This window comes from Microcaecilia unicolor, unplaced genomic scaffold (genome assembly GCF_901765095.1).
Source record: "Microcaecilia unicolor unplaced genomic scaffold, aMicUni1.1, whole genome shotgun sequence".
Classification (NCBI taxonomy): Eukaryota; Metazoa; Chordata; class Amphibia; order Gymnophiona; family Siphonopidae; genus Microcaecilia; species Microcaecilia unicolor.
Window position 1 is genome coordinate 93,766 of NW_021963063.1, and position 13,978 is coordinate 107,743.

Here is a 13,978-nt window from a genome sequence, read left to right on the forward strand (position 1 = left end):
CCACTAGCAACATTCCATGTAGAAGCCTGCCCTTGCAGATCAGCAACGCAGCCGCGCAGGCTTCTGTTTCTGTGAGTCTGACATCCTGCACATACATGCAGGACGTCAGACTCACAGAAACAGAAGCCTGCGCGGCTGCATTGCTGATCTGCAGGGGCAGGCTTCTACATGGAATGTTGCTAGTGGAGGAGTAGCCTAGTGGTCAGTGCAGTGGGCTTTGATCCTGGGGAACTGAGTTCCATTCCCACTGCAGCTCCTTGTGACTCTGGGCAAGTCACTTAACCCACCATTGCCCCAGTACAAAATAATTACCTGAATATGTGTAAACCGCTTTGAATGTAGTTGCAAAAACCTCAGTATATCAAGTCCCATTTCCTTTTCCCCTTACCATCCACGTGTCTCGATTTTGCAGGTGATTGACTCTTCCGATGTTGTTATCCAAGTACTCGATGCCAGAGATCCAGTGGGTACACGCTCCCCTCACATAGAGGCCTACCTTAAGAAGGAAAAGTCATGGAAACACTTAGTGTTTGTCCTCAATAAATGTGACCTTGTCCCTACCTGGGTCACAGTAAGTATGACCCTGCTTAACCCCTTGTTTATACACATATGCCTCACAGAATGTATTTCTCTCTTATTTTTATTGTGGATGGTTTTTTTTTTTTTTTGCTGTCTGGAAGTTGGAAGAGATTGAATCTTTGTGCAAAAGCAGTGCCAGCTGGTTCAAAGTTGTGTACATATGACTGACCCGTGGGTATGTTGTAATATTTATTTCTTTTGGCCTGAGACTTAAGAGGCCGGATTTATCGGGGTGGCCAGTGCCCTGTCAAAAGGTGTTTCGGCTACTTGGTTTGGGAAATTGGTTTCTGTCCATGGAGCCTGAGGTGGGTGACATGTGAGGTTCTTTGGTGCTGAAGATGAAAAATGATCTTTCCTTTATGCGCTGCATATTATGATGAGGGCTCGTCTGCAGTCACCGAGAGAAATCTGGTTTGTATTAGCTCGTACTAATTGAGTTTAGCTGGTAACAAAAGCCTTCGTGGTGGATTGTTTTTTGGGATTTAGAGAGTAATAGTCCAAACATGCATTGTCATATTTGAGAGAGTTTAAATTCCTTGGCTTGTTGGTTTTGGACCACTGTGGTTCGTTTGGTTTTATTTTGGTTTTATTTATTTATCGGGTCATTCGGGTTAACTGGAAGTGTTTTGTAGATACGCTGAGCACTCTTCTCTGTAAAGAAAAATAAAAGCAGAAATCTTCTCTTCCATCTCAGTCTCGTTTCATCTTCTGCCACGCCTCGCACGGCATTCTGGTTGGAACCTGCTCCATTCTCACTGGGGGGAGGGGGAAGGTGCACAGCTGAAGCGTCCCGGCCGTCGAGTCGCAGCTGCTGAGACTTTTGTTTCTTGCTCACACACCCTCCTCTTCACCTTTAGAACCCAGTTATTGCAGCATCACCTCTTAATGGGGCCCACAGACTGCAGCTTCCTTCGTAGCCTGGTATGCTTGCATTCTGAATCTCGCCAGTAGGTGTCGCTGGTCAGGTCTCTCTTCATAATGAATGTTAATGGTAACAAGTGTGTGTTTTCCTATGATTTTATCATAATTGTTGTGACTAATTTTTTTTTTTGTTTGTTTGTTTTCCCTAGAGACGTTGGGTTGCTATTCTATCCCAAGAATATCCCACACTTGCTTTCCACGCCAGTCTCACAAATTCCTTTGGGAAAGGTGCTTTTATACAGCTCTTGCGACAATTTGGGAAGGTAAATAAATGTCCTCTAGTTCTTTTTTTTTTTTTTTTTTTGCCGAACAGAATTCTACCAAAATCATCTTGAGTGAATTGTGCTCCGTTCGTTTTGAAGAGCATGTAAGTGTGATTCTCCGTCTGTCATGTTCCCGCAGCTGCACAAGGACAAGAAGCAGATCAGTGTAGGCTTCATCGGCTATCCAAATGTCGGAAAAAGCTCGGTGATAAACACACTGCGATCGAAGAAAGTCTGTAATGTGGCTCCCATTGCGGGAGAAACCAAGGTAAGTGCGCACGTAAGAATGTTGTTGTATCGTGTCGGTGGAGGAAGTGAGCTGTTTGAGGGTTAGCCATCTAAAACCACCTTGACATGCGCCACCTGCTGCCCAGGAGGTGCACGTGACACTTAAACAGAAGACGTTCCTTGTGACTGCTTTACATCGCTTGAATTGAAAGTGCAGCAAGTCGAATAGCGCTAATGGTTATGAGGACATCAATACAGAATGTGGCCGTCCCAGTCAGTTCGTCACAAATGGACGTGCATCTCGCTTTGTAATTTAGTACAGTCGGTTCTAAAATACAGCATGAACATCCGTTTTACTACTACTACTACTTAACATTTCTAGAGTTCTACTAGGGTTACGCAGCGCTGTACAATTTAACAAAGAGAGACAGTCCCTGCTCAAAGAGCTTACAATCTAATAGATAAGAGTGAGACAAATATAGGACAATCAAGCCATTGTGACATCACTGATGAGGTTGGCTCTTAGGCATTGGTGGAATGAGGCATTATGACATCACAATCTCAGCTCTGGATACCAGAGACTGAAACTCTTCACACTAAGGGGGGAAGTGGGCCAAGTATAGGACAGTCGAGCCATTGTGACATCACTGATGAGGTTGGCTCTTAGGCATTGGTGGAATGAGGCATTAAGACATCACAATCTCAGCTCTGGTTAAATCACTGCTATATGTAATACTACTACTACTACTACTTAACATTTCTAGAGCGCTACTAGGGTTACACAGCGCTGTACAATTTAACAAAGAGAGACAGTCCCTGCTCAAAGAGCTTACAATCTAATAGATAAGAGTGAGACAAATATAGGACAATCAAGCCATTGTGACATCACTGATGAAGTTGGCTCTTAGGCATTGGTGGAATGAGGCATTATGACATCACAATCTCAGCTCTGGTTAAATCACTGCTATATGTAATACTACTACTACTACTTAACATTTCTAGAGCGCTACTAGGGTTACGCAGCGCTGTACAGTTTAACAAAGAAGGATAGTCCCTGCTCAAAGGAGCTTACAATCTAAAGGACGAAATGTCAAGTTGGGGCAGTCTAGATTTCTTGACTAGAGGTATAGTGGTTAGGTGCCGAAAGCGACATTGAAGAGGTGGGCTTTGAGCAAGGATTTGAAGATGGGCAGGGAGGGGGCCTGGGGTATGGGCTCAGGGAGTTTATTCCAAGCATGGGGTGAGGCGAGGCAGAAAGGGCGGAGCCTGGAGTTGGCGGTGGTGGAGAAGGGTACTGAGAGGAGGGATTTGTCTTGAGAGCGGAGGTCCTGGGTAGGGGCGTAAGGGGAGATGAGGGTAGAGAGGTAATGAGGGGCTGCAGACCGAGTGCATTTGTAGGTTAATAAGAGAAGCTTGAACTGTATGCGGTACCTGATCGGAAGCCAGTGAAGTGACTTGAGGAGAGGGGTGATATGAGCATATCGGTCCATGCGGAAGATAAGATGTGCAGCAGAGTTCTGAACGGACTGAAGGGGGGATAGATGGCTAAGTGGGAGGCCAGTGAGGAGTAGGTTGCAGTAGTCAAGGCGAGAGGTAACGAGAGAGTGGATGAGAGGTACGGGTGGTGTGCTCAGAGAGGAAAGGGCGAATTTTGCTAATGTTTTAGAGGAAGAAGCGACAGGTCCTGGCTATCTGCTGGATATGCGCAGAGAGGGAGGAGTCGAAGATGACTCCGAGGTTGCGAGCAGATGAGACGGGACAATGAGGGTGTTATCAACTGAGATAGAGCGTGGAGGGAGAGGGGAAGTGGGTTTGGGTGAGCAGACAATAAGCTCGGTCTTGGCCATGTTTATTCTTACTGTACACCGGCTTGAGTGAGATAGATCCTAGAGGAGATTCTGTCAGTGGACACATGGCACTTGTGGCATGAAAAATAGGACTAAAACCAGTTAAGTGCCAGTCTAAAGAGTAGCAGGCTGTTTTACAAACTGAAATGCTCAAATTGTGGATGTCTATTTATTTATTATAAAGCTTAGATTCTGTATTATCCATCGTTCTAAGCGGATTACAATAAGAACATTCATAATAAAACAGAACACAATACAATATTTTATTTTATTTATTTATTTAACACATTTATATCCCACATTTTCCTCAGTCCCGGTGGACCCAGGGAGCAAAGGTCCAATGGAAGCATCAAATCGGGTCCTCCAGCACTTGCCATCAAGCCAGCCCTCCTTTCTTTTGGTTTTTTTTTTTTAACCTGTGCCTGGCAGTGAAGAGTCTCGCGCTCACCACCACCTCCTGCCTGCAAATACACACAAGCCACCAGTTGCTCGGCCTTGAAAAGTACATAGGAGCAGTGGATTCTCATGCATAGCAGAGGTCTGCTTAATTCAGGGGTTCTCAGTCCAGTCCTGTCAGGATATCCATAACGAATATGCCTATTGTGGAAGCTTGCTGTGTGCTCAGGACTGGATTGAGAATCCCTGGCTTTACTCGAAGCACATGAGAGCTCTTACAGGAATCGTGCAGGACATTAATTCATAGTTCATCGGGGAAACCGTCTGGAGGGGGAGACATTGGCGCCATGCTTGAGCAGAATAATTTGGAATGAGCATGTGGAATGGCAGGGACACTGGAAGTGTTCCTCCTTTGGTATTACTACAGCTTAAGACAGAAACAAAAAAAAGGCAAAGATCTGCCACAGAAATGGCAAATCAAAAGAAAAAAAAAAAAAAAAAAAGCAGATCAAAAAAGACAAAAAAATAGAACAGGAGGGTAACAGAAGAAGTGGTTTATTACAAGTTACCCGACGTGGCCACGTTTCGCCCTCAGGCTGCGTCAGGGGTAAAAAAACTACAAAATAAAAATACATAATGAGTAAAACATAAACTTCACCATTGTATATTTGATAATAAAACATATCTAAAAACACTATCACATCATATAAAATAAAAACAGATAAAATCTAAAAACATAATACAATAAAATATAATATCAAATCAATATCAGTTAAAAACATTCAGATTAAATATGCATACAATAAAATAAAATAATAATTTTAATACAAGACATGATATCAACACAAAATATACATTTAGTGTTGATATTATTATATTTTGTGTTGATATCATGTCTTGTATTAAAATTATTATTTTATTTTATTGTATGCATATTTAATCTGAATGTTTTTAACTGATATTGATTTGATATTATATTTTATTGTATTATGTTTTTAGATTTTATCTGTTTTTATTTTATATGATGTGATAGTGTTTTTAGATATGTTTTATTATCAAATATACAATGGTGAAGTTTATGTTTTACTCATTATGTATTTTTATTTTGTAGTTTTTTTACCCCTGACGCAGCCTGAGGGCGAAACGTGGCCACGTCGGGTAACTTGTAATAAACCACTTCTTCTGTTACCCTCCTGTTCTATTTTTTTGTCTTTTTTGATCTGCTTTTTTTATTTTTCTTTTGATTTACTACAGCTTAATACTATGATTTAACTCAAGTCATGTGGTGTAACTAACCCTTTGGTCCTTGGCAGGTCTGGCAGTATATCACGCTGATGCGTCGTATCTACCTTATTGACTGCCCCGGAGTGGTTTACCCTTCGGGAGACAGTGAGACGGACATCGTCTTGAAGGGAGTCGTAAGTATTTCAGCAACATATGTACCTATCAGGTTTATAATATCTCCTCGCCCGAGATTTGCGTCTTGTGCTGGCATTGCGCAGAGCATATGACTGCTGGAGGACCCGCTTTTCATACCTTTGTTAGGATAAGGGCTTTTGTTTAAACACGTGTGTACAGATGATTCCAAAAGTGTGGTATTTTCAGCAAAACAGGTGTTCACAGGCTCTGCAGGTGTAAAACAGTTTGACAAGAGCATAAGAGTGGAGTGGCCTAGTAGTTAGGATGGTGGACTTTGGTCCTGGGGAACTGAGGAACTGAGTTGGATTCCCACTTCAGGCACAGGCAGCTCCTTGTGACTCTGGGCAAGTCACTTAACCCTCCATTGCCCCATGTAAGCCGCATTGAGCCTGCCATGAGTGGGAAAGCGCGGGGTACAAATGTAACAAAAATAAAATAGATACTATTGGAGATTCTACATGGAATGTTGCTATTCCACTAGCAACATTCCATGTAGAAGGCTGCGCAGGCTTCTGTTTCTGTGAGTCTGACGTCCTGCACGTACGTCAGACTCACAGAAGCAGAAGCCTGAGCGGCCACATTGGTGATCTGCAAGGGCCGACTTCTACATGGAATGTTGCTAGTGGAATAGCAACATTCCATGTAGAATCTCAAATAGTAGCAACAGTGGAGGCGTGGTCTAGTGGTTTGGGTGGTGGACTTTGGTCCTGGGGAACTGAGGAGCTGAGTTGGATTCCCACTTCAGGCACAGGCAGCTCCTTGTGACTCTGGGCAAGTCACTTAACCCTCCATTGCCCCATGTAAGCCGCATTGAGCCTGCCATGAGTGGGAAAGCGCGGGGTACAAATGTAACAAAAATAAAATAGATACTATTGGAGATTCTAAATGGAATGTTGCTATTCCACTAGCAACATTCCATGTAGAAGGCTGCGCAGGCTTCTGTTTCTGTGAGTCTGACGTCCTGCACGTACGTCAGACTCACAGAAGCAGAAGCCTGAGCGGCCACATTGGTGATCTGCAAGGGCCAACTTCTACATGGAATGTTGCTAGTGGAATAGCAACATTCCATGTAGAATCTCAAATAGTAGCAACAGTGGAGGCGTGGTCTAGTGGTTCGGGTGGTGGACTTTGGTCCTGGGGAACTGAGGAGCTGAGTTGGATTCCCACTTCAGGCACAGGCAGCTCCTTGTGACTCTGGGCAAGTCACTTAACCCTCCATTGCCCCATGTAAGCCGCATTGAGCCTGCCATGAGTGGGAAAGCGCAGGGTACAAATGTAACAAAAAATAGATACTATTGGAGATTCTACATGGAATGTTGCTACTATTAGAGATTCTACATGGAATGTTGCTATTCCACTAGCAACATTCCATGTAGAAGGCTGCACAGGCTTCTGTTTCTGTGAGTCTGACGTCCTGCACGTACGTACGTGCAGGACGTCAGACTCACAGAAGCAGAAGCCTGTGCGGCCGCATTGGTGATCTGCAAGGGCCGACTTCTACATGGAATGTTGCTAGTGGAATAGCAACATTCCATGTAGAATCTCCAATAGTAGCAACATTCCATATAGAATCTCAAATAGCAGCAACAGTGGAGGAGTGGCCTAGTGGTTAGGGTGGTGGACTTTGGTCCTGAGGAACTGAGTTGGATTCCCACTTCAGGCACAGGCAGCTCCTTGTGACTCTGGGCAAGTCACTTAACCCTCCATTGCCCCATGTAAGCCGCATTGAGCCTGCCATGAGTGGGAAAGCGCAGGGTACAAATGTAACAAAAAAAAAAAAGACTAGCCTTACTGGGTCAGACCAACGGTCCATCTAGCCCGGTATCCTGCTTCCAGCAGTGGCCAATCCAGGTCACAAGTACCTGGCAGAAACCGACTGTCTCTGGGAAAACATAACTAAAGTCTCGGATCCAAACTTTTCAGACTGGCTACTTTTTCATGTCATGGGGTCCGTAAGCAGTCTGCAAAAATTACACTGGAACTTCTGTAACTTTTTCTCATTTTTTCCCCACATAAAAGGATAAAGTTTGGACTGTCGTATTGCAAATTGTTGGCTGTAGTGGAATTCATTAAAACCTCATTTTTGTTTCTGTCGACTTTAGTTCACCTTTCCCCAGAGATGGTCATAAGTACATAAGTACATAAGTAGTGCCATACTGGGAAAGACCAAAGGTCCATCTAGCCCAGCATCCTGTCACCGACAGTGGCCAATCCAGGTCAAGGGCACCTGGCACGCTCCCCAAACGTAAAAACATTCCAGACAAGTTATACCTAAAAATGCGGAATTTTTCCAAGTCCATTTAATAGCGGTCTATGGACTTGTCCTTTAGGAATCTATCTAACCCCTTTTTAAACTCCGTCAAGCTAACCGCCCGTACCACGTTCTCCGGTAATGAATTCCAGAGTCTAATTACACGTTGGGTGAAGAAAAATTTTCTCCGATTCGTTTTAAATTTACCACACTGTAGCTTCAACTTTTTTTTTTTTTTTTGAAATGGCGATGCATGACTACATAATTTTGCTGACAAGGAAGTGACCTCTAGGTTATCAATGTTTTATTATCCTTTACCCTACGCTGCCCTAGCCTGCCAGGGTGAGACTTAAGACAATTTCAAGCCCAATGACAATATATCAAAGGGAAAAGCAAAATCAAAATTAGAGGGAGTCCCTGGTCAGATAGGACCGACAAATACACTACTTTCTTGCAAAGCAGTTTTACGACATCTGTTTGTTCTTTAGGTTCAAGTTGAGAAAATTCAGACCCCAACGGACCATATTGCTGCTGTGCTGGAGAGAGCAAAGCCGGAATACATCAGTAAAACCTACAGGATCGAGTCTTGGGAGCATGCTGAGGATTTCCTGGAGAAGCTCGCCTTCCGCACAGGCAAATTACTGAAAGTGAGCAGTTCAGCTTCATGCTAACACGGGGAAGGAGGGGGCTGGAATACCAGAGGATGACGTGAAGAAGATTAGAGTCCCTGGATGATGTCATCTGTGATGTGCCACTCTCTTGCCCCATGGGACTGTAAGCACAGTTCTGTGGTGCCTGGAGTGGAGGAGTAGCCTAGAGGTTAAATTTAGCGGACTTTGATCCTGGAGAACTGGGTTCAATTCCCACTGCAGCTCCTTGTGACTCTGGCCAAGTCACTTAACCGTCCATTGCCCCAGGTACAAATAAGTCCCTGTATATACTATGTAAACCGCTTTGAATGTAGTTGCAAAAACCTCAGAAAGGCGGTATATCAAGTCCCATTAACAAGATTCCATGCACAATCTCAAAGAGTGGCAACATTCAGTGTAGAACCCAAAGAACAGCAAGATTCCAGAATCCCAGCCTAGTTCAGATTCTACATGGAATGTTGTTACTGTTTGAGATTCTACATGGAATGTTGCTAGTGCAGGAGTAGCCTAGTGGTTAATGCAGTGGACCTTGATCCTGGGGAATTTAGTTCGATTCCCACTGCAGCTCCCTGTGACTCTGGCCAAGTCATTTAACCGTCCATTGCCCCAGGTACAAATAAGTACCTGTATATACTATGTAAAACCACTTCATGTAGTTGCAAAAACCAGTATAATCAAGTCCCACTTCTCCTTCCCTATTTGAGATTCTAGATGGAATGTCGCTAGTGGAGGAGTAGCCTAGTGGTTAATGCAGTGGCCCTTTGATCCTGGGGAACTGGGTTCACTTCCCACTGCAGCTCCTTATGACTCTGGGCAAGTCACTTAATCCTCCATTGCCCAAGGTACAAGTAAGTACCTGTATATACTATGTAAACCGCTTTGAGTGTAGTTGCAAAAACTGCAGAAGGGCGGCATATCAAGACCCATTTCCTTTCCCTTCCGCGCCTGTGGAGTTCAGTCTCAAACCCAGACCTCCTGCCTGGCCAGAGTATGAGCTGTTAGACTTCCCAAGCTGGTATGGGAGTTGGGGAACTATGCTGCTCATTTTGTGGGCATGCCTTAAAGCGAAGGCCTTCTGGAAAAGTACTTAATTTCTGATGTGCTTGTATCTTTTGGTTGGACAGGTTTATACCTGGATTCTCCAATGCCAGGTCTTCTCTTATACACCATTGTTTAACTGTTGGGAGGTTGGTACCGGAAGGATGCATAGATGGTTACAGAAACTTTCAGCGACTCTACTGGCCTCTGTATATTTGTTTTTTTTTCAGGGTGGTGAGCCCGACGTGCAAACTGTAGCCAAAATGGTGCTTAACGATTGGCAGAGGGGCCGCATACCATTTTTCGTGAAACCGCCAAATATGGAGCCAGTTACTCAGGTAATAATTCGCATGCAGGCTGGCCACTGATCACCCTGAAGTCGGAATTTGTCCTGGTTTTAAACTGGTTCAGTTTAGGGTTTTATGCAAAGTAAATTTTGTGAAGAATTTAATCTTTTGAAATAAGAAATTACAAATGTGTTTTAGTGGAAAAAGGAAGTGTATTAATATGACGGAATTTGTCTAATCAGGACACTGGGGGCGGGGGGCTTCATTTTCAAACGAGAAAAATGTCTAAAAAGTGGCATAAAGCAGCATTTGCATGTTTTGCTCACTAAAACGTTCAAATCAGTATTTTCAAAACCCGTTTTTCAGTGCAGTGTGTCCAAATCTCAAGGGGGTGTGTTGGGGGTGGGATTTTGGGCGTTCCTAAGACCTGGGCATTTTTCAGCCATAATGGAACAAATTGAAAACGTCCAGGACTGAAACTGGCGTTTTGAGCTAGACCTCTTTTAATGACTAAGTCCCCAAAAAAGTGCCATAAATAACCACAGAAGGAATGACCCCCTCTCATCCCCCCAAAAAATGTAAAAGACAGTACGTACCAGCCTCAGATGTTATAGTCATTCCTATTAGAGGAGCAAGCAGGTCCCTCTGGAGTAGCCTAGTAGTCGGTGCAGTGCACTGTGGAGAAGGGGACCCAGGCCAATAATCCATTCTGTTACACTTTTTTTTTATTTTATTTATTGCATTTGTATCCCACATTATCCCACCACTTTGCAGGCTCAATGTGGCTTACAATTCATCATGGGTACTGGAAATAGAAGAGAATATACATTTGGTTTTACAGAGGGTTATGGGTTACATGGTGGTGAAATACACGATAGTGTTAAAGCAAAAGACATTATAAGACATTTCTGGTTATTTTAAATATTATACAGTTACACGTGGATTTATTTATTACATTTGTATCCCACATTATCCCACCACTTTGCAGGCTCAATGTGGCTTACAATGCATCTTGGGTACTGGAAATAGAAGAGAATATACATTTGGTTTTACAGAGGGGTTTGGGTTACATGGTGGTGAAATACATGATAGTGTTAAAGCAAAAGACATTATAAGACATTTCTGGTTATTTTACACGTGGATTTATTTATTGCATTTGTATCCCACATTTTCCAACCTATTTGCAGGCTCAATGTGGCTTACAATGCATCTTGGGTACTGGAAATATAATAGAAAATAGACAATTAGTGTTACAGAAAATTTTTGGCAACGTGATAGTGATAAGAAAAAAAAAGGAAGGAATGAATAGAATAAAACCGAGCGAGAAGGGCCCTTTCTCCCTATCCACGACTAATCTGTGCGCGTCACTCCACCACGAAGCGGGAAATCCCATTAACGCGGTTTCCAGCCAGGCCCTGCCCGGGTCTAGCAGCCGTTACTCGACCTCGTGGCCAGCAAAGCCCGCCGCCGTGCCATCCTTACCCCAGGCGGCGCCTCACCGCTACCGCCCGCTCCGTGCTCGCTGTTATCCGTTTTCTGTCTCTTGGGTGCCCTGCCACCTTCGTTGCCGTAATATCGACCTCCAGCCGCTGCCATCTTCACCATATCCACCACCCTTGCAGCCTTGTGGTGGAAAGTGTGAGGCCACCAAAAACCTACTGTACCCACATATAGGTGACACCATAAGGGCAATTGTAGCGGTGTACAGTAGGTTTTGGAGGGCTCACTATACAATATAAGAGCGCAACAGTGAGATGTGTACCTGGGAACTCTTAGGTGAAGTCTACTGCAGCGCCCCCTAGGGTGCCCCATTGCTTTCCTGGGATGTCTGTGTGGCCAGTCTCCTAAGAATGCTGGCTCTTCCTACATCCCAGTGGCTTGATTTTGTGCGTTTTTTATTTGGTCTTTTTTTTTGTTGTTTTTTCTGAAAATGGACCCAAAAAATAAACGCACAGAGCACAAAAACATCTAGCAAGTGGCCATTTTCGAAACAAAAATATAGACGTTTTACTGGACATTTTGAGCAAAACGTTCAAAGTCGGACTTAGACGTCACACGAAAATGCCCCTTTGTATTTTGCACATCTTTTAAGGAAAGCGGGGGTAAAATTATTATTGTGTGGCTTGCTGTGGTCATGACAGAGGTTTATTTTGATTTGTTCTTTCTCCCTCCCCCCCCCCACACTTTTTTTTTAAGCCCTCAGAGACTGCCAAAGTTGCTACAGTGGCCATTCAGAGTGACACAGGCGCAGAAACGTTGGAATCTGCAGAGGTCAGCGTGGAGCCAGCAGATCCCAAAGGAGACGCTCGGTCCCTAAACACTGAAATAAAGAAACTCCTGTCAGGGGTCCAACAGCACTTTGGCAAAATTCATGTGGCGCCTGAATTCTCAGGGGACGACCTGGTACCACTGGAGTGGTCAGGTGATGAGGAGACAGAGTCCTTGGGAGAGGAGGAAGAAGAAGAGGAGGAGGAAGATAGTCGTGTCGATGAACTTGAGGAGTCTGGTGACGCAGACAGCAAGACCAAGCAGCTGTCGCATGGTAGAAAAGATGACCAAAGCTCGAAAGCTGTAAATCGGACTCTGGATGATAAGATCGCAAAATGTAAAAAATTCCTGAGCAAAGCCAAAGCCAAGAGATTTTCTGCCGTCAGGTATTTATGCGACAGAACACATTTCCATTGATCCGTCTTACAGGATATTTGCTTCTCTCCTCACATGGTTTTCAAATTATGTTTTCATTTTGGAAAATGATGGTGGTAGACCAGCGCCTCAAAACCAAGGAAGTGGCAGATATTGGCCTGGCGTGGTGAGGGGGCTAAGAGCTGTGCCCTGTTATCACCACGTAGGGAAGAAAGTTACAGTTTAAAAAGATTTACTTGTTCACTAGCTATATTGCAAAATTATCCTTCTACATCTGTGTTGCAGGATTTGTAAGGGACTGAGCGAAAAGATTTTCATCAAGTCTGGGCCGAAGTTAGAGGGCCAGCAACAGCAGAAAGTCCAAGGTATGGTGAAACTCAAATGACTTGAGCCTAGAGGAGAACGTGGTCATGAAGGGAGTCTGTCTTTTCTGTAGGTCCGTGATTTTTTTGAGGAGTGGCCCTCTTTCACTCGCTGGCTGGCTGACCATGTACTGACCCTACCCATTAGCCTCTTCTGAGAGTTGGACAGGGGAAACATTAGTGCTCCTTTCCGTACCCACTCCCCGATTTCATAGACCATTTACTGGCTGTGGATGAATTCGCTGCCTATCGTGTCTCATCTTCCTTGTGTTGTCCTTTAATCTGTGCAGCTGCTGCAGCCTAGTGATCTGTGCCGAAATCCAGGCGTATTTTATAACAACGCGCGTAACTTAATTGGCTTAACAAGCTAATCAGCATTGCTAACAGTACTTAAGCAATAATCACTAATTGGTAATAATTAGAATGTACGCACACAACTTGCTAAGATGAACTGCGTGCAGTTCAAAAGGGGTGAAGGTATGGGCGTTCCAAAATTTACACGCATAGTTATAGAATTATAGCCCAGCGCACCAAAATCTATGCGCAGGGATTTGCACCAGGTTTTCGTTGGTGTAAACGGAGGCGTGTCGTTTTAGGTGCTGGGATATCAATTGAGTGTATATACCGCAGCTAAATTTAGGCACCGCTTATAGAATACGCTTAGGCGGAAGTGTTTTTCACGTGGATTTTTTTTTATGCGCCTTATATAGAATCTGGCCCGTAGCCTGAGAAACAAATAGATCCGTGTGGTTTGTCGATGTTTCTCAAGATTCAGCTGCTTCAGTACCCTGCGCCGATTTCGGTGCCTGCTTTGGAAAGAGACAACTGTTTTATCCTGAGTAACAAGTTTGTTGGTCTGTGCTATTCGACAACATTTCCAAGGTGTGTTTTTCTGCATCTGTAGGGTACAGAAAACAAGGAAAGAAACGGAAAATCAATTATGACAGCGATGATGATGGAGCTGTAGCGTCCCAGCAGAAGCTCACGTCAAAGGAGGTGAGTATCCGATGTGCCCTTCAGATTCATGCGAGGCCGTCTCATTTCAAAAGCTGACTGGGAAACATCTGAAGAAAAGTAGAGGTGATATTTTGCGG

The 13,978-nt window shown here is 44.1% G+C and overlaps 1 protein-coding gene across 1 annotated transcript in view; it reads left to right on the forward strand.

Moving 5' to 3' along the window:
• Positions 1–13,978, forward strand: part of LOC115458869 (nucleolar GTP-binding protein 2-like) — a 37,818-nt gene that overhangs the window by 21,271 nt on the left and 2,569 nt on the right. The window contains exons 7-15 of the mRNA XM_030188705.1: positions 413–571; positions 1,650–1,763; positions 1,903–2,031; positions 5,548–5,652; positions 8,393–8,551; positions 9,823–9,930; positions 12,076–12,533; positions 12,808–12,887; positions 13,789–13,880. Of these exons, the coding sequence (XP_030044565.1) occupies positions 413–571; positions 1,650–1,763; positions 1,903–2,031; positions 5,548–5,652; positions 8,393–8,551; positions 9,823–9,930; positions 12,076–12,533; positions 12,808–12,887; positions 13,789–13,880 (1,404 nt within the window). The remainder of the gene's footprint in view (positions 1–412; positions 572–1,649; positions 1,764–1,902; positions 2,032–5,547; positions 5,653–8,392; positions 8,552–9,822; positions 9,931–12,075; positions 12,534–12,807; positions 12,888–13,788; positions 13,881–13,978) is intronic.